Source organism: Echeneis naucrates, chromosome 13, assembly GCF_900963305.1.
Source record: "Echeneis naucrates chromosome 13, fEcheNa1.1, whole genome shotgun sequence".
Taxonomy (NCBI): Eukaryota; Metazoa; Chordata; class Actinopteri; order Carangiformes; family Echeneidae; genus Echeneis; species Echeneis naucrates.
The window spans coordinates 3,237,422-3,257,895 of NC_042523.1; the positions used below are offsets into that span (position 1 = coordinate 3,237,422).

At 40.0% G+C, this 20,474-nt stretch overlaps 2 protein-coding genes across 6 annotated transcripts; both read left to right on the top strand.

Moving 5' to 3' along the window:
- The first annotated feature begins 187 nt into the window (after window positions 1-187).
- On the top strand, window positions 188-8,433 carry LOC115053151 (uncharacterized). Of its 2 annotated transcripts, none has more exons than XM_029517717.1 (7): window positions 188-242; window positions 1,215-2,012; window positions 3,139-3,233; window positions 3,964-4,120; window positions 5,227-5,406; window positions 5,778-5,831; window positions 5,921-8,433. In XM_029517717.1, the coding sequence occupies exons 2-7, from the start codon at window positions 1,871-1,873 to the stop codon at window positions 6,850-6,852; spliced, it is 1,560 nt and encodes a 519-aa protein (XP_029373577.1). In that variant the 5' UTR covers window positions 188-242; window positions 1,215-1,870; the 3' UTR covers window positions 6,853-8,433. The 2 variants fall into 2 exon arrangements, with proteins under 2 accessions (XP_029373577.1, XP_029373576.1); XM_029517716.1 differs by having other exon boundaries at window positions 190-242; window positions 1,733-2,012.
- A 4,533-nt stretch (window positions 8,434-12,966) lies between these two features.
- LOC115053364 (scavenger receptor cysteine-rich type 1 protein M130-like) lies at window positions 12,967-20,142 on the top strand. Of its 4 annotated transcripts, none has more exons than XM_029517999.1 (9): window positions 12,967-13,044; window positions 13,436-13,693; window positions 14,305-14,604; window positions 14,681-14,983; window positions 16,419-16,721; window positions 16,792-17,097; window positions 18,089-18,418; window positions 19,027-19,112; window positions 19,199-20,142. In XM_029517999.1, exons 1-9 carry the CDS (start codon window positions 12,999-13,001, stop codon window positions 19,223-19,225), a joined length of 1,959 nt encoding a protein of 652 aa, XP_029373859.1. In that variant the 5' UTR covers window positions 12,967-12,998; the 3' UTR covers window positions 19,226-20,142. The 4 variants fall into 4 exon arrangements, with proteins under 4 accessions (XP_029373859.1, XP_029373860.1, XP_029373861.1 ...); XM_029518000.1 differs by having other exon boundaries at window positions 18,137-18,418; XM_029518001.1 differs by having other exon boundaries at window positions 14,305-14,514.
- Window positions 20,143-20,474: the final 332 nt, after the last annotated feature.

Sequence of the window (20,474 nt, forward strand, 5' to 3'; positions counted from 1 at the left end):
CAAGTGGAATTTGGGATTTTACTGGCATAATTTTAAGAAATGGAAGTGATTAGTGCACACTGGGGGCGCGCAGCAGCAAAAGGAAAATGTTGCGCGTTTCAAGGGGGGGGGGACATAAAATTCTCTCGCTCCGCGGCGCATGCGCAGTTCAATTGTTCTCGTCACTCCGAACTTTCGGGAGAAGCAGAGAAGAAGGAGGGGAGAGAGAGAGGGAGAGGGGGAGAACAACGCCATTTTCCGTGGTAATTTTCTCAATATATTTAGCTATTCACATCGAGATTATTCTCAATTAGGAACAACACGCGTGTGTCGTCTAAGCATAGAAAAAAAAACACGCATAGCTAAAAAAATCAAAACAAGCAAACCAGAAAAAAAGAAGACCGTGACGCTGGAGCTAGCAGACATTTCGTCTTCCTTCCCGTAACCCCCCCCCCCTCCGCCCCCGATAGTCGCGAAACCGCATTTTAGCTTAGCGGAGCGACGCCAAACCAGAGGACGCGTGGTTTTTTTAAACCTACGATGAACCCCCGTATCTAAAACAAATGGACATTCGCACACTCGGAGCTTGCCGTTTTAATGTAGCAGCGGTTCGACTGTGTGCAATTTAAGGAGAGATGGCGGAACCTTGGAGCTGCTCCCCGTGAGAGCCGCCAGGCAGGAGTAGCAGGGGGAGAGGCAGGCAGTAGCTCAACAAAGGCACGAAGAGGGTCTCCGCTGATTGGCTCATAGGGTCCACGTGGCCAGAACAATCGCAGTGTAAATTCAGATGATTTTGTTCACTGAGAAGTTCTGAGTATTTACAACAAAACAATACATGTAAAAATACTAAATCGTCTAGTTGTAAACTTTAAGAAATTAGCTAGCGACATCCCCACACATATTAGAAAATAAAGCAAACATAGCAGCTTTTAGCTTGAACCTACATTAGTCTTAAATGAATTTGTCAAGAGGATATTCTTTAATTAAAAGAGTGGCTTTGTGAAAATGACTTTTAAAGACAGATGCCTAATCACGGTACAACACAAACATCGTTCATCCTCTGATGTCATTTTTCATAAAGGCATTTATATTTAAAGATCCAACCAGAAGGGGTCAGTGTGGGGGCAGAGGCCGAGAAGAAGAAGAAAAGGAAGTGTTCTTAAGTTAGGATTGTGACACCTATATTTCACATTTTACTTCTCGATCGTTCTAATTTCTTTTCTAATTTCATTTAGCATTCTTTCTCCACCGTTGATAATAAGGATAAACTGAAAATGTATACAGAAACCTGTCAAGCTCTGGGCCAAGGGATGTGGACTAAACAACAACTCTGACTCAGCTGCATCAAACAGCAAATATATGTCCAAATAATTTATCTGTATGCTCCATGAAGTCATCAGTAGGGCAGTAGCTATAGTATGTACTGTATTCAATAGTTCTACCAAATCTAGAGGTGGATTTTTGGTGTACATCTCTTCATGATACAAAGTAGAAAGGGAACAACACTAAGGCAATAATGCTGGTCTACCTTTATTTTCTATATTTTTATATTTTTTGCCTGTGATAGACTAATGTTTCACTTTGGTAGACATTTTGAAAACAAATCTCTGAATTGTCTGCTGTGCATTGTTTCCGTCTACATAATGCTTAGCTTCACTTTGCTTTCTTGTTATCCCTCTGTCTTGCATTTTCCCACTCTCTTTCTTTTTTCCTCATTGGTCTTTTTCTCACTACCTCTCTTACTTTCTTGCAGTCCTTTGGGGATCAGACAGTTGACTTTATTCCAGGGTGGCACGTGGATTATTACAAGACAGTCGCTGAACTTGGAGAAATTGGACTCAGTACCAAAATTCAGTTGTACAAGCAGAAAGGACAAGTTGAAGGTTGCGTTATGTCGGCCTCCTGGCAAGATGACGATGAAGAGTATAGGGTGGGAAGAGTGAAAGGTGGTTTGAGAGCCAAACCGAGGTTCTCTTTCACTGAAGTCAAAATGCTGCTGGAGGCGGTGAAGAGGAACAGATACATCATCCTCAGTGAGTAGGAGGGACTGCAAGTGTGCATTGGTGTGTGTGTGTGTGTGTGTGTGTGTGTGTGTGGGTGTGTGATACGTGCAAACAACAAATGAAAGTATCTTCATAAAACTTTAATTAAGTTCACAACAACATAATTACTAAAATATGCCCAACAGTGTTACAAATGTTAATCCTACTGTTATTAAAAATGAATTTTATACAGACCTGGGAACTGTAGCATATTAAAGATCCAATAAAAGAAAACAAACATAAAATCACAAACCCCTTGTTGTTGCTTAATTTAAGTCAACTTCATTACTGGAAATATTCAAATGTTGGTGCTCGGCCGATGTGTTCTTCCATGTTTCAGAGGTTTTATTGATTATGTGTAACAAACATTAAAATCCATTGCTGATGAATGAAGCAAGCCTGAAACCTTTCCATCAGGGCATTCTCCTCTTAATTTACCTGATGACACAGGTCCTGCATTTATTAAAACTACAGCCATGCTGTGTTAAAGGTTTTTACTGAGACACGTAAGAGAACCATCTATAACTCTCAGTCATTTCGAACTGGCTCGGTTTTGCCATCATGCTTCCATGGGGCATGACTAATCACCATAAAGGAAGTGGGTAACTGAGGTGAAAGCTGTGCAATGGATGTCACCACTACTTAGATATATAAATATAGGCAGCACAGAGGAATCGTGGTTAGTGCTGTTGCCCCACAACAAGAAGGTTGCGGGTTCAGTTCCCGGGCCGGGGACCCTTCTGTGCTCATATTTTATCCCTGTGTCTGCGTGATTTTCCTTCAGGTACTCTGCTTTCCTCCCACCATTCTAAGACCCACATGTTTATTCTAATTAGTGACTCTAAACTGTCTGTAGGTCTGAGTGTGAGTGTGAGTGGTTGTTGGTCTCTGTCTGTCTCTGCATGCTGGCTCTGTGATGGACTGGTGACCTGTCCAGGGTGTACCTCACCCTCACTCAGTGTGAGCTGGGATTGGCTCCAGTATCAACTGTGACCCAGAAACGGATAAGGGGTAGAAGATGAATGAATGAATGAATGATACATAGAAATATGATCAGGGCTGACATCACCTCTAAAGCCAAGTCTCACATCATGCGTACTATATCTTACTCTTTTAGGGAAGTTTAACCAAGGGGTGTCAGCTGAAACCAAGAAACAGACCTGGGCTGAAATCACAAATCAGATCAACAGTTTGGGAGAGAATCACAGAGAGGTTTGCTATTCTCCTGCACACGTTTTATTCATTACAATTCTTGCAGTTTGCAGGTGTAATGATCTATTTTAGTTTCTTTACTATAAGGTGGAGGCATTCTGTCAATCTAATTTTTGTTTTATAGATGTATATATCCTGCATTTAAAGCATTTATCAAGTGTAATGAGCATCAAGTGTAAATCTCAACTCCAAATACCTTTTGTACAATTCACTCCAATGATTCCTGAATTTTTTAACCTGCTGCTGCACAAAATTGAGCTTTGTCTACTTGGATCCTGACAGGGCAGACAAAGATTGATCTTTGATAAATTCATAAAGGCTTTTTTAGGAAAATTTGTGCATTAATGCATTAAAATGCCCTAGATAGATAAATATTAGATTCATCCCCCAACTCTTTTGTGGAGCAGCCAACTGACCAACTGAAGACCCCACTCATTTATCTGACAAGTCCACAGAGAGTTCCAAAAAGTTAATGATTTAGTACATTTAGTCCTATAACTTTGATAAATCAGAGAATATTCTGTTCTGAAAAAGTGAAAAACACTTGTAAAAAACACTTAAATGTGATACATTTTACTGTGGAATCAGGGTGTATTTTTTTTTCTTTAACTTTAAGCTTTTAAGTTTTAAACATCAGTAGAAGCTACAGTTGTATAGATGGCTGCCACTTGGGAAGGACATATATACTGTCACTATAAAAGACTTAAAAAGAGGTCGTATCTTCTCACAGGTACGTCAGATCATGAAGAAATGGGCTGACCTTAAATGTGATGGAAAGAGAAGGATCGCAGCCCTGCGGGGCCCCAATGGCAGTAACCTGAGGAAGAAGAACCTGGGCCCTGTGGAGAAGATGGTCCATAAGATACTAATGATGAGTCCCAGAGGAGGTGAGCAGAAGCAAAGATAGAGCCAGACATATGTTTTGAAAAATGTCTCTAGTAACTGAATGTGAATTTCTTGTGTATTCTTGGTTGCATGAACTTTAATCCTTAGTTAATTGGATAGTGTTCTGTCCAACATCCATACTTAGCAGAAATCGCTATGGATTTATCTGACCAGTAGCAGAATCAGAAATAGTTTTATTGCCAGGTATGCGTAAACATACTAGGAATTTGACTCCAGTGTTTCAACATGGACAAGGGAAAGGGAAAGACAAAACAAAAATAAAAAATAAAAAAGGAATATATATATATCTCCGAACAGGACTATTCCACTCATGGTCCACTTCAAAATCTCAGAATTATTGGTTGCCCACATCCAATTAATGTACACAGACAACTAATATGCTGTTATGGCATGTGAACATCTAGGACTGAACCTAAAACAAGCTCAAATTAGATTTTCAGTTTGAGGAGGAAGTAATCACTTGTCAATTCACTGTCTGTCTGCTAATTATATACTTTAAATTCTTCCTGTTGTCAATGAGCTATCCATTTTAATGCTTCAGGAGGATGCATTGAATGTAATAGGGGATGGGTGACATGGGCTGTAAGTGATATGAAACATTTAGGCTATATTACCTACAGAGATTTTCTTCGCATCTGGACTATTTTTTTTTGATTGATGGCGCAATGTACCAATGACTGGTACCCCACAAAAACAAAACGCACACTTTTTCCATGTATGTCATAACTAAGTGCACAGTATATGCTGGACGTGCCATGGTCAAAGTGGCATACTCCAAAGGTGATTTAGAATGACAAACCAAATATCTTGTGAGGCTATATGACACTTCATTGTTGATGTTTGTCATATTGTTATTTACTACATAGCAGTGGGAACAATCAATGAAATCATTAACAAACATGATTTTGATTGGCTTTTATAGCTATGATGTGCTCCAGTCCTAGATAAAATACCTCTGCTTTTAAACAAGTAAAAATCATAACAGCCTCACCAAAAACCAGAAGCAGACTAATAACAAAGAATCCTTGTAGTTGAATCCAAATGTTGTTTGTCTTGAATTAAGTAGTTTTTATTTGTTTGTCCTCAGATGGCGACAGTGATCAGGAATTTGGTGAAGATGATGATTTGTCAAATCTTTACACTAAAGGCCTAGCCTCCAACACTGCCCCTTACTCCTACCTCAGCCTGGCAGACAGCTCCCATTTATTACCTGGAGGAGCCCCCTTAGACCTCTCTCCTCTTTCCTCACCAGATAAAGAACTTGCTGGTAAGTAGTACTAAGTTGGCAATAAGAAATGCTGTGCAGCTGTACGTAAACAAGGCAGGAAATTCAGTGACCACTTAAATTACTAATCTAAGTATGAAGACATTTTTAATAATGGTACATTGATGTTGAACTTGATGGTTTTTGTTTTACCAAAATGCTCATAAGTCTGCTCTCACAGCTTACCTGTGTTTACGCACTTCCTAACATTGTAACAGTTGTCAGTAGCAGTCCATGTTTGGTTTTTCTTTTCTCTTGCCGCTTCACACATCAGTTTGTTGTTTTGAGGAGTCGTACATTTTAGCATTACAAACGTTCTAACTGGTGCTGAGCGCTTTTACAGTCGTCTTACATCACCATGTTTCAATTTGCAGCTGATCCCCTCCATTCCTCCTCTGACTTTGATGTAGACCTGGGCGATGAGGCAGGTAAGAATCAGTCTTTACACTACTACTGTTACTTGTTTTCTTTCTTTTTCTTTTTGAACTCAGACTGTGTTTTGTCTCTGTGCTGTCAGAACATACCATGGACTTGGATGAAAATGAAGACTCCATGTTCACTTCCCAACCTTCCTCTCTTCTTCCACCCAACTCCACCTCTCTGGACCCTCTGCCTGATGATGCCCTGCTCAGGGTTAAGCCAGTATACACCTACTCCCGAAATAATATTCAGAACTACAACCATATCCAGAATCACAACTACTCCAGACCTACACTTGAATCTTCTTCCTCTGTGGCCTCCACCTCATCTGTTCTCCCTCCAGTATCTGATTCAGACGCTGCATTGTCCTCTGCTGTGCCTCCTTTGTCGCAATCCCCTGCTGACTCCAATTTGACTGGCCACTCCCATCATGCTCCCTCCTCACTTTCTCCCTCTCCTGCCTCTTCATTGACAGCTGTTGCAGCAAATGACTGTAACTTGGAGCCTCTGCCATCTGCATCTTCCATCCCACCTTCCTCTGTTCCTCCTCCTGGTTCCTCTGCTGCTGTAATCTCCGCTTCCTCCTCATCAATTCCTTCTGCAACCACCACTCCCTCCTTGTCTGTTCCATCAGCTAGCTTTCATCAACCACCTCCCTCCTCTTCAGCACCCCCATCTAATCAACAACCAACCTCCCATTCTAAACCATCTGACCCTTTGCCAGCTGGAGCTTCGTCCCACAAGTCCCAGGAACATGTGGCCCAAATGGCCTCCCAGAGCCTCCAGCAGCAGCGGGCCAGTAGGATGCTTCTGACCTCTGTGTCTCAGTCTCTGGAGGTGTTGGCTCAGTCTGTTCAACTGCTTGTAGAGAGTCAGCAGGAGTTTGTGCAGGAGTCTCTGATGCTACAGAGAGAGACTGTGGACATCCTGAGGGATTTTTCAAACACTGCGCTGACTATGCTGAGGGACAAAGCCAACGGCGGACATTTGGCTACACATCATCATCCCCCTTCACACCCTCCCTTCTAAAACATGGACATTAACAAACCAGTAGTTTGTCACAAAACAGCATAGGAAAATTTCAGATTACAGACAATCTTTGCCCGAGCGGACGCCCTTAGGTTTAAATTTTGGTCTTTATAGACAAGGTGTTAACTGACTTTACCACTCTTTACCACACTGAGAATGGGACAAAATATTCCCCAAAGCACAAACATTTTATCCATGAGATCAGTCTTATTTTTCATTTGTAACTAATGGTGGTTAGTACCCAGGTTTCCACATTGTAATTGGCACTTTAAAGATGTTTTTGCGTGTTGATGTTTGAGCTGCTAAAATCACCCACTGACAAACACAGAACAGCTGACTGGAGTATGCTAATGTGTGGAGATACAAACAGATAAAGATACACACATTTGCACAATTCCACATTTCTTTGAGCATTGTGCTCACTGGATGACAAACTTGTCAAAGGAACTGTATGAAGGTGCCAACGTCTTTTCACTGGCGGGACCTGAGATAGCTGTAAATTTATGCTGAATTTACTGCTGTTGATGAAAAATATATTTCATTAATTTAGATTGCATTTTTAAATTAAGAAAAACAATTGATCTGGATTATTGTGCAATTGTGTTTCATTTGAAAATCTCTCAGTAATTTCTTGACCTGCTTCTGGACTTGGTGTAAGGTTGGATCACATACAGTTATTTAAATATTGCAATGAATGGTTATTTAATTATAACATTTATCCATGCTGAGTCACATGGGGCGCATGACTGTGGGAGAAATCTGCAGAACCTGGAGGAAACCCATGTAAGTAACCCATGTAGGCACAGGGAGAACATGCAAAAGCAACACTAAAGTTTCCAAGAACATTCTCATCCTCAGCGTTATTTTTTTAAAGCAATGTCTTTGACTAGGGAGGGAGTGAGGAATCTGATTTACTGTTGCTGATCAACAAAAACTAATCTTCATATTTTGCCCTTAAGGTTTATTGTCTGATGGAGGTAATTTACTCAGTGTGCTGACATTGTACCACAAAACAAATACAAACTAGCAAACAAGTAGTGATAAAAGAAAGCAATAGTGGTTGTGCATATTATTTAGATTTTTTTGAAAGACTTACCACAATTGTCCTCCTAAAATTCCTAAATTGGCTGATTTGGAGATGGGAATGACGTGAAATATCTTGAAACAAACTGAAACTGACTTGTTGAATATGTTGACGCCAAAACTGCATATACGTTGTTGTGGAGAAAGAGAGATCAGGTGTTTTTTTTATTTTATTTTATTTTTTTTATTATTATTTTAGTGTAAAAAACAAAGTTTTATCATGAGTGCATAAAGGAAAATATTTATAAAACTATTATTTACAAGTATTAAAAGATGGTATAGTTATGTTCATAATAATAGCAGTGTCTTCAAAAATTTGTCAAATAAATTGTATTTTAATGAACACAAATGCATTGGGGACACTGCACATTCTATTTCAAAGCAAGAAAATTGGAAAAAGTAATTGGATTTGAAAATATTTTAAAGAAAGTGAAGAAATATAATGTTCAAAAAAATAGCACTGCTGACATCTTTCTTTACAAACTCAAAAATGTACTGTATAAACTAAAAAATACTTGAAGGTTCAACTTCAACTTCACGACTTCTTCCAGTATTCTGATGTACTCAAACTGGTCCATGATCCCTGGTATGCGATAAATAGGACCACCAGCATAGTAGGAGAAACATCCCCATATCATGATGCTTGCACCACCATGCTTCACTGTCTTCACTGTGTACTGTGGCTTAAATTCAGTGTTTTCAGGACGTCTGACAAACTGTCTGTGGCCCTTAGACCCAAAAAGAACAATATTACTCTCATCAGTCCACAAAATATTACGCCATTTCTTTTTAGGCCAGTCAATGTGTTCTTTGGCAAATTCTAACCTCTTCAGCCTGTCTTTTTTTTTTTTAAACAATGGGACTTTGCGGGGGCTTCTTGCTGGTAGCTTGGCTTCACATAGACGTCGCCTGATTGTCACAGTACTCACAGGCAATCTTAGATCTTCTTTGAGCCTCCTGGAGCTGATCATTGACGCAGCCTTTGCCATTTTGGTTATTCTCTGATCCATTCAAATAGTCGTTTTTCTTTTTCTTCCTCGCCTTTCTGGTTTTGGCTGCCATTTTAAAGCATTTGATAACATTTTAGCTGAACAGCCTATCATTTTTTGCACTTCTTCATAGGTTTTCCCCTCTTTTATTAACTTCTTAATCAAAGAATGCTCTTCTTCTGAACAGTGTCTTGACGATTTTACTCTGTTTTTCTTGGACAAATGCACAGCCAGCTGGGCCACCTGTTTAACAGGTTGTTTTTTTCACATAATCAGTGACCTCACTAATTGAACTCAGCACTGCTATTCTTTTAAACACGCCCCTTTCAGTAAATGATTCAGTTTCACAGAATCAGCAGCATGTACGTCATGCCTGTTGGGTCTGTTGGTTTTCCATACCTTTACTAACCCTTCTAGAGACATACTTGCAGTGTAGAAGTTGACTTTCTAACAAAAACAGCGATTTATCTTGCTAGTGATGTGGGACTGCTATTATTTTGAACACAACTGTATTTCCACATGAATTTTCTCAGCAAGGTGAAAGACCTGAAACCAGATTTTGAACTGGGATGCCCCCCCAGAAAAAGAACCAAAGCCAGGTTTACATTGTAAGACTATACATTGCAAACTTGTGATGGATGGATGATTGCACCTATACATTGTAGGACAACACAGTGACTGTTGTTGGTTAGTGGAATGGAATTTGAAAATGATGAAACTTGAGAGCCTGTCTCTGTTGAACTCTGTCTGACAAGGTGAAACTTCTAATGTAGGTTGAGAGCATGGAGAATAAGCCTTAGCCAATACCTGCAGAAAATATCTTTTCCCTCAACCTGCAACCTGGAAAGCAAGAACTTACTGAATATTTCCTGAACGTGTCTACAAATACAGCAGTCTGCAGAATTTGCCAGTGTTCTATGCACACCTACTTTGTTGACACTTCCATACAGATCAATTCACAGCTGTGTCCCACAGAATGTGGATTAATCTGATGCTTTGCTTTTTGCTGCTAAAAACCTAAACTTGGTAAAAACCTCAGCATCTGTTTTAGTCACAGAGCCTTCTTTTAAAATATGTATGTACTATGTATCCAAGAGGCCCTATGGCAGAAACAGCCTCAAATGTCACTGTTTTTCTGACTGAGCACATGATTACCACATGTGGATGCCAGCTGTAGGCGTAGGGATATATCTTTTGTTTCAGGAAGTCTAGCTATTCTTGTCCAGGGGCTTCGGTGCTGCAGGGAAGTGGAGGAGCACTTTTAATACCTAAAGCCTTGCCTCCTTTTTCATGACATGCTTAATTGTTAAACAGGAAGCGAGACACCAATCGGACCACATATAACCAGGATTCAAACAACAGAAACACCAGTGACCAGAAATCAAGACGATATGCTCATACTTTTGGATAAAGTTCTTGAAAATAGAGTTTCTGTCCATTAAAATGCTTGAGGGTTTTACATTTATAACACTTCCAGGAAGTGGTGACTTAACAATCAGTAACTTCAACACAGCAAAGGAAGCTTCATACTAAAATACTATGAGTACTTATACTTGAGAGAAATTGGATAAGACACTTAGACACTTCTGAGTGCAGTAAAAAAAAAATAAAATATATATATATATATATATGTGAGATTGACTGATTTCAATAGAAGGATGTTCTGATGACTATCATATTTTACTGATTCTTCATCACTGACCTGAGGATTATTAGGTGCACTATACACTGAACATATTTCCAGGAAAAGTAGCCATCGACCATCGTAGTATAATCAACATGGTCATCAGTATTTGTATGTGTCCCTGTAACTACCCAGAAACTCAAATCACCCTCATCAACAGCATCACAAGCAGAGCTTCATGACCACTAACTGATAATTGAATCATACTGTAGTTTAAATTTGACTTTCCTCCTCATTGATCAGATTGACTTTCTTCACACAACCAGTTGCAAAATATTGATGGCGCAATGTCCTCAAATTAACCAATGAACCGAAAAAACAAGAGGAAATGGGCCTTATCTGAAAAGCAGGCCTGATTACTAAAGGCAGATTGACAGGTCTTCGTGATATATAGCATACGCTTTAACTATGTTAAGGACTTTATCACAGAAACAACCTGAGATTCTCAGTTTCAAACTTCCCTGTTCACTAATTCAGTTGAGTCTTTTTAATCAATGACACATATTCCCGTTGTGAAGTGCCTGCAGTATGTACAGCAATGGGGTTCCATTTGAATTCACCACGGAATCTTTTCTCATCCTGTTATAATCCACATTTATGTCCAGATTTTTGGCCAAGCTTCCACATTGCAGTACAAACATGATGTTTAGGTATGGACTTTCTCGCTGTGAGGAATTTGAGCATCCTGGCTGGTTAAGGCACGGGTGCTTTGTGTTGCAGAGGCTGCTGATCTGAAACACAGGCTAACCTGAGGAAAGTCTTTGTGCAGTGTTAATAGCAAACCAGCTCTTCTCAGTCTCCATGGTCTTGGTACGGCAATTGTTTGCAAATTCGACACAACTGGCAACTTTATGCATAGTTTTTTGTCACCTGACTTTCCATTTTCAGAGACAGCTCCTCATAGTCCGTGCCACAGCTGGTTGCATGATGAAACTGGGTTGTAGATTGTCTTATCATATTATAGAAACGAGGCTTCATCCATTTCCAGTCTGAGAAATACTGATAAATAAACATGCCATACCCCCAGTCACACAACGGAGTTAAAAGTGCATCAGATAGAAACAGCTTACGCCGAAGCTCCACTCCTAAGGCATCAAATTTTAAAGGTTCTTTTTGGACAGGACTTTCCAAAGTTCAGACATGGAGCGATATCTGAAAGTTTTCACGCATGTTCATAACTGTCTTTCAGTTAATGTGGAGGAAAACAACTAACTAGATTTTTGAAACATTTGGACTTACCAAGTTGGAAAACTTGATCTCAGTTTACTCAAACTCACACATGCTGCTTACTTTGTGCTATAGTCACTAGAAAAACAATCATTGTAGTGGCCATTTGCCAACAAGATGGAATTCAACCTTAACGACAATGCATCCTGGAGTTGTGGTCTAATGCCGGCAAAAGATTTAACTTAAATGTCCATTCCAGAGTTTGGCTGCTGCTGCTTCTCCTGCTCTGGGAGAAAAAAAAACAAACAAACAAACACAGGCCCAGCCAAGTGGATGCTGTACCTCAGAGTACCTACTTACTAAATAACCTGAGGTGGCCAATTACCAGAAAAAAAACAAACAAAACAGAACTATGCAAATGTGTTAAACAAATAACTAACAAAGAATCGGATCAAAAATTGAATGAAAGCAAACACCTCATGAATCAAATAAATAATATTTCTAATAAAGTAAATTACATTTACAACTAAAACGAAAAAGAATAATGATACTGTTGTCCCAAATACTGTGTTGGATAATCAGAAGGCTTCCCTGCAGGAGGATGGCAGGGAAAGAACAGCGAACGTCATTATTAGCAGATCTGTCCTTGTGAATTTACGAAGGAGATAAAGAAGGCACAGGGATAGCTTTATAAAGTGGATACTGCATGATTCAGTTAGATAGAAACAAATAGAAATCGGATGGGTCCATCCAGCTTTTGGTGATTAGTATCTTTGCCAAAAGGTGTTGACTCAAGAGAGAAGAGATCTAGGCTAGTCACATTAAGAACACAGTAAGTCACCTGACTTGACAACTTTTTACGTGAACTTTTCCTCCACCCACTCATTTTTTACCACTTATCTGTAAGGGTTGCAGGGACTGCTGGAACCTGTTGGGAGAAGACTTTTTCTCTTGGGTAGCATGCATAAACGATTATTTCTTCCCTTTACAACTCTCTGCCCAACGCCATGAGTATTAAGTTACATTTGAAACTAACGTCACATACTTAATGAGAGAAAATATCACATTACAGCTCCTTAACAGCCTCATTAGAAGCAATCAGGAAACAACAGTTAAAAAAAAAGAAGCCAAAATACCCTGAGGGCTGGATCTGACTTCCAGCTTGACAGTGATAAGAGTAGAGACTGTGCAGCATGCCGCTTCAGATGACACACTGAGTGGACATGGATCACAGAGTGCTTTTTATGTTGCTGTCTCTCTGCAGCCCAGGTAGGACTCTGCTTAAATGATGGACGATTGAAGCGATTAACACTGAGCTGTGTATTTTTGGTATGTTTATGTAGATGGTTGGAGGCAGAAACCATGTTTGTGCCTGTTTGACTTATTTTCCCCTTGGCCAAATATACTGTTTTCATGTCATGTTGATGCAGTTTGAGCTATTCTCCTGAGACATGTGAATGTCCAATATACATTGCAATATATATATATATATTGAAATGCATTTAGGACATGTCTTTATTTTCATGTTTCATGGTTTTGTTTCTTCTTTTGGCTCGGGTAGACACATATACTTCAACAGGTAAGGGAGAGAAAGAACTGGAAATAGGGTTAGGGTCTTGTTTTACACGTTTTAAATGCGAACATTTCTGTCTTTTATCAGTAATTCCTGATAAATGGTTGGTGGGAGGGGCCACCTATTGTTCCGGTAGACTCAAGAAAGAAGAGGGAACATCGACCAGAGAGGACAAGCATGAGAACCTGCAGCTGAGAACAGCAGCTGAAGTGTGCATAAAGCTCGACTGTGGATCTGTTGTTTCTTTGCTCATAACAAAGAGAACCTTCCTATCTGACAACACAAACCATGAACCATATGTGTTCCTGAGATATAATTCTATCGACGTTAATATCACATGTTCAGGTCAGTGTCATAAACTGTGAAGTTAAACTACTGCCATAGATTACGCCCCCCTCTTTTCTGTCACTGCAATGAAGGGAGGAATATAAACTATAGTTTGGGGCCTCAAGCTAATAGTGAAGAATACATATCGATATTGTTTGTAACTGCTCTCCATACTGAGATTGTGGTAAAGTGCCTCCAAACCTCCAAGAAAGTGATTGGATGCAATTTTGAGTGAGGTTTGGTTCAAGGAATAGAAATTAACTGCTTGATCATGGTTAGGTCATGATTGTGGTCGTGGTTAAAAGCTAATATTGATTGTTTTAGATTGGTGCAATCATCCAACCATCACAAGTTTGCTCTTTTCAAAATACACGTCTTGTTTACATGACATAGACCTTTGAGGACAAAATGTGGCTGTAAAATGTACTTGATGCCTCTTATATCTTATTCACTGACAGGTGCCATGGTAAAATGACAATCTAAGTTATTCACTTCACTTGGCAGTGGTTAAAATGTTGTGGCTGATTTCTGAATGCAAGAAAAACTACACAACGCATCTCATTTGCTTTGGCATAAACACGACACACAAATAAACTTCTGAAAGTCACTTGTTTTCTTTCTCTTCCCAGAATCTGTCAGGCTGGTCAATGGAACTGACCTGTGTTCAGGCAGACTGGAGGTAAAGTTTGACCAATCATGGTCATCTGTGTGTGAAGATAACTTTGACCAGCGAGAAAGAGAGGTGGTCTGTCGGGAACTTGGTTGTGGGCCTCCTTCAGTCTTCCAATTGGTATGGTACAGAGAGACTTCAGTTTGGACTAAAGAGTTCCACTGTGGAGGTAATGAGTCACATCTCCTGGAGTGTGGCAGCTTAAGTCCTGTTAGAAAAACCTGTCCATCTGGCAATGCAGTTGGACTCACCTGCACAGGTAGAGCAGCTTTGACTAGACTTTCATTTCAGGTCATGATCTTTCTTGTCCTAATTGTTCATTTGTCTTTGTTCAGACCCTGATGATGTCAGGCTCGTGGGAGGAGATAACAAATGTACTGGCACGCTGGAGCTAAAACACAAAGGACTCTGGAGGCCAGCGTATCACGCTAACTTAAAATGGGACCTGAAAACAGCAGAATTCATCTGTAAACAGCTGGGCTGTGGATCTGCTATTTCAACAACAGAAATATCATCGAAAGTTAAACCTGTGTGGTTGCTCTACTCCTCCTGTATTAAGTCTAAATACCCAATGAGGGAGTGTGTGAAAATGAATGAAAATGAATCCAGGGCTAACAACCTGACCATTGCCTGCTCAGGTAACATCATTAATGACACAGACACTAACAGTGATGTTATTGTATTACATTGTCAGTGGAATATATTAGACTAGTGCGGGAGGAGGACAGTCACAAGTTTGTGTAAATGCTCCCTGAGCTGCAGCCTAAAGCCATCTAACAGCAGAAGATGGGGGCCATAATTATCCCCCAACTTTCCTTTTTTTTCCGGAAGATAAACACAGTAGGTGTCAAATGGGGTTGTCACCTTTTGTTTGAAATTCAAACATTTGAATTTGAATGTGTGCGTGGGTGGGTGGGGGCACTTGTTGGAAATGTCTGCAGTCTCTATTGAGTATAGCAGACCATTTGAAACAGTTTGCTTTTGATCACCGCTTTAACTGTCACTTAGCCTAACGCAGTAGCTGCAGTTTCAGCATCACAGTTGGCTGAGTTGTAGGACCCTAAAAACATTTTTTAAGTAATGTCGAAAGTACTTTGTTACAGTTGGCAAGTTCTATTCCACCAAAATAATTCTCTCTGTTTAACTACTACTTTTAAAGGCCTACTTTATCACAGACTGTATAACATAATGTAGTAGTTTTATAGGATTAGGTTTAGGTTTCTTTATAGGACTTATCATTTCAAAGACCATCCAACAAAAATTTTTTGTATAACTACTTGTAGGTTGTCTGTCTTTGTGTGCTGGCCCTGTGATGGACTGACGACCTGTCCAGGGTAACCCCACCCAGCATATCCTGTTATCTCAGGAAATGGAGGGAACAAATATATGATTGCATGACAGCCATAATAAACAACAAAGAACACAACAATAGCTTTGTAGATAATAAATCCACTAAAATAATTATGGATTTTTTTTTGGAGGGGGGGGGCTTCTTCTTTTTGGAGGGTGTCTAAACAAATTATGGGTCATTCAAAATTTGTTGAAAAAGTGATAACCCTAATGCCAACAGGGCCAGGCAGTGCAACTGACTGTGTTTTTCATTATTCAATATTTCAATACAACCCTGGGGTTAATTTATTTAATGATGGTCCCATTTAAAGGGAAACAGACCATAAATGAGAGTGGGCATCAGGGTGTGGTTGCTGATTGTACCGCACCCAGTGACCTGACTGCCAGTCAAGATTGAGCACAGAGCAGGTCAGGTTGACCCCTCACTCCTTCACAGCTCCACCTCCGGCATATATGGTTTCGCCTGCTGACAACTGCAAAATTACAAACTGGAAGCTTAAAAATTGCAGTGACATCTGAGAAAGTGCGAGCAGTGGCTCACATTAGTCTCCTTCACAGTGTAGTTTGAGGAGCTCAGGCATCTGGAAATGAATCAGGGTAGATCTGCAAAAACAAACAAAAAACAAAACAAATGGGATAATAATTAGCAGGGGTAGCAGTAGAGAAAATTGATAAATATACAGATGCTTAAAATTCTATGCTGCTGTCTCTTCCTATCCACAGAATCTGTCAGGCTACTCAATGGGACTGACCTGTGTTCGGGCATACTGGAGGTGAAGTTTGGCCAATCATGGTCATTGGTGTGTGAAGACAGCTTTGATGAGAAGGTTGCACAGGTGGTCTGTCGGGAACTTGGTTGTGGCCCTCCTGTGATCGTTCGTGGAGGGCTGTATGAAGAAGTTGCTCCAGTGCTTGGCGCTTACTTTTGGTGTAAAGGCAATGAGTCTCGTCTCCTGGAATGTTTAATCTCAGGGTCACCTCAAAAAGCCTGCTCAAACAACAAAGTTCTTCGACTCACCTGCTCAGGTAGGAGACGAGCTGTAGCTCTGGTTTGGTGCTGTGTGCCACTTCTCCTCATCCTCCTGTATCCCCACAGATCGATATGGTATCAGGTTGGTAGGAGAGGCATCCCGTTGTGCCGGTTCACTGGAGATGAAACACCAGGGAATCTGGAAACCATTGGCTGACTGGGAGTCTAAATGGGACCAAGTTTCTGCAGCTACAGTTTGCAGAGAGCTGGATTGCGGTTATATCATTTCAACAGCCATCAAAGATGAGGTCTCAGACAGACCTGTGTGGTGGATTAAAAGTTCCTGTGTCCTGTCGGCATCAGAACTCTATGACTGTTTATTAGAAACTCTTACCTTCAACGGTCCTACTAACCTTGAGGTGATATGCTCAGGTATTACTGGACAAACTAATATTCTGGACGATTTGATGTGGGTTGTTTTGTTACCTATAGTCATTATGTTGCCTGCAATATATCCAGATGAGTAGCTGTGGACAGCAGAAAAAAATATTTAAAAATACTCACAGAAAACAAATGTCATATCAGTTTAAAGGATCAAAACAGAGGCCAACATACCAACAACAATAAATAAATTCAACTTCTTTTGGATGTCTAGGGTGACCTTCAACACGACACACAAAAAAGTAAACACTGAATTTGCCACTGAATTCTGTCAAATTAACACATTTATGATTTAAACAGTTCCGTATACTACAAACTCTTATGCCCAGAGTTGGAAAGACAGTGCCAATGATGCAGTACACCTACAGCCGGTGTGAGCCCACCAATGTGTGCAAGCCAATGCAGTTCAGCAACACAGCTGTCATGCGACTACAAGACAGGCATGTTTCACCTCTGAATGCAGCCATGGCTTCATTTTTTCAACGGTTACATTATTAATTATTATCAATATGAATATTATTATTAACCAATTAGCATTGTGATTTTTCAAGAAGGACCATAATGGTCTCCTTATGAACTTGCTGGCACAGCATAGTTAGTTTGCTGATGGTTCATTAAGTGAAACATAATTATTTTAGAATATTGTTTCCTAAACTCCTCAGCCTGGCCCGCGGCTGCTACCACGATTTTCACCCAATTAGTAGCATTAGCTGCTCCAGGACCTGACAGTGGGCCGTAATCCCCCTTAACTCTCATTGGACACACCAGATATTTACTTACCAATGCCTTTATCCTCCTTCTTGCACCATTGCCATATCTTTCCCAGCGCTCTTGCTGCCCGTGGATGTTATTTATCCAAATGGATGATTGCTGGCGCAGTGGATGTTTTCCACTGCAAAGTAGGGTGTTGTGTGTGTGCCTTATGTCTGTTTGTGTTCACATTGTTGCTGGTTTAGCCAATCATCTCTCCTTGTCATCACAGATTATCTGACTCAGCCAAATATCTCCTTGTCTCCCTCCACTGATGGAGGCTCCCAGGCCAAAGACGGGGTGTTCAGAGTGCTCTTGGATTCCAGCTTTACCATCATATGCTCTGCTGAATCACAGTTTGAAGGAGGATCCTTCCATCTGATCTTCAACAACTCTGATGGAGTACAAAATCTCACCCTGTTAGCTGTCAATCACTCTGCCCACTTCCTGTTCTTTGCAGCAGACTACACTCATGAAGGGAACTACAGATGTGTTCATCACCTCTATGCCTTCGCAAATTTCTTCTCTGCTGAGAGTCTGCCACTCTATGTCACTGTTGCAGGTAAATCCAAGTCAAACAGGGAAATGACAGCTCTTAACATGAATGCTTATGAAATGCGCAGTCACTTAGTGGTGTTGACACTGACTAGCCTGTGTTTCTCACAAATAAAATAGTTTAAAGTTTTTAACAAAATATTCCATGCATTATGTTTTATATGATTTTAAGATTACCTGATTTCCAGCATTTTACACATTGGCCATTTCCGTCTTTTTGCTGCCTGTCAGTGGACACCCTTGTTTTCTTTCGAGTGCAGATTGTACAGGTTGAGCGGGCTCATTGTCTTCTCGTTTGGTGATCAGATTATCAGTCAAACTAACAGAGCAGAATTGAAGACATGGGTGGAACATGGAGCTTCCATGGTAGTTTCCCGCAATCCTCCAGTTATCTTTACCATCATGTAACTAAAACAAAGAGGAAAAGAATCCAAAATCTAAACATACAAACTTGATGGGACTAAGATTTTTCAAGATTAAGATTTTTGTGCAAAAAAAATCCTGATATCTTATTCTTTATATAATCGTTTTTCGGGAACTTGAAAAGCATTTCCCATTAATTGAAGTTATAGCCAATGATGTGAACTGATGGGATGATTTTAAAATCTGTTTCAGCTTCTGTAACTCACATGATCATCAGACTCGTCATGCTCCTTCTGGGTGTGCTGTTGCTTATCACTGCTGTCTGCATCACCTCTAAGGTAATGTAGACACCAAGCATGGTACATTTTGTTTGAGGAGAACAGTTGTTTTAGCGATGGTGGGACATGTCTGTGACATTTTTCAGACCAGCGGGCACAGGAATGTGGGATGAGCTAGCAATTCAGATGTCAGTGATCAAAGTCTTGAGGGTTCCAACACTGCACACTGGATATGTGGAGACACTGGAGAAAAGTGACATTGTCTCCCAGCTCATCACACGCAACCACTCTTCACTGATGGCTGAGGTGGAGTAGGATACAGTAACTCTTCAAGCTGTCTTTTTTCAATCATCAACAAAAACAAATGTAAACAGATGTTTGAGATTAACTGAAATGAAGTCATGCTTTTCATGAGTTTAGCCAGATAATGCAAATATGTAAAGTTATGTGCCTTTCTATATTATAGAAGTTACAGTGGGGGTCCTCATCAGGTCTTTAAGCCGCAGACTGCTCGACCCCCACCTTAACGAAAAAACATTCCCTCTTTGAGAGATCAATAAATTTTATCTCAGTCCTAATGTTATGTTCTTGCTTTGTCTTTCTCACAAAATAGTACATAGAAAATCAGAAAGAAAAAAATAATAAAGCAAATTATCTGACAGCAACAGATTAAACTGAAGAACAAAATATGTGTTAAATTCAACAATTTTCCTCTAATTGGCACAGTGTTTTCAGTTTATGGGACGTAAAACTAACACCTCCAAACAGCGTATCTACTAGTAGATCGATTCCTGCTGCAGGGTGAAGATTAGATTTTTGAAAGGCTTTTTTGTGTAAAGCCACTTTCACACATTTTTACACAATGATATTAAATGATATTAATAAATACCCAATAATACCCAAATAATAATACTAACCAAAATAATACCCAAATCCGGATTTATTTTATGCGTTTATGTGTCTTAAAAAATGGCTGACCAATTATTAAAGGTCATTAGTAATTTTATTGAGGGGATTGTATTTTGTGATATAATTTAAATTATAAAGGTGGTGTTCATTATCCTGCTGAAGAAAAATTTTAAGTGCCATAAACCTTTCAAAACGATTCTCTTGTCTCCTCTATTAATTGTGATGTCCAGCTCAAATGACTGGAGAATACCACCTGATCAGCGTGACCTGACTTAATGTGGTTGAGTTGAACATACACACTTCCCAGGCCTACCAAACCCTGTACAACTGATAAACAACTGGTGGTTTTTGTCACAGTTGACAGTTATATCACACAGAACCTTTTGTTGCTCAGCTCCTCAGTATAAAGAGTACCTAATGTTCATTTTCTCATTTCGCATTAATATAGTGAATAAGGAAAATGTGGAGGAATTAATGGAAATGAAACGCTGATATGAGGTGGAAGAGGGGCTG

Excerpts from the sequence above, each read along its gene's own strand:
- LOC115053151 (XM_029517717.1), top strand. The coding sequence starts at position 1,871 with ATGTCGGCCTCCTGGCAAGATGACGATGAAGAGTATAGGGTGGGAAGA. Across the intron at positions 4,121-5,226 it reads AATGATGAGTCCCAGAGGAG|ATGGCGACAGTGATCAGGAA; the intron begins GTGAGCAGAAGC and ends GTTTGTCCTCAG. Across the intron at positions 5,832-5,920 it reads AGACCTGGGCGATGAGGCAG|AACATACCATGGACTTGGAT; the intron begins GTAAGAATCAGT and ends CTGTGCTGTCAG.
- LOC115053364 (XM_029517999.1), top strand. The coding sequence starts at position 12,999 with ATGGATCACAGAGTGCTTTTTATGTTGCTGTCTCTCTGCAGCCCAG. Across the intron at positions 14,605-14,680 it reads AGTTGGACTCACCTGCACAG|ACCCTGATGATGTCAGGCTC; the intron begins GTAGAGCAGCTT and ends GTCTTTGTTCAG. Across the intron at positions 19,113-19,198 it reads CTGTCTGCATCACCTCTAAG|ACCAGCGGGCACAGGAATGT; the intron begins GTAATGTAGACA and ends GACATTTTTCAG.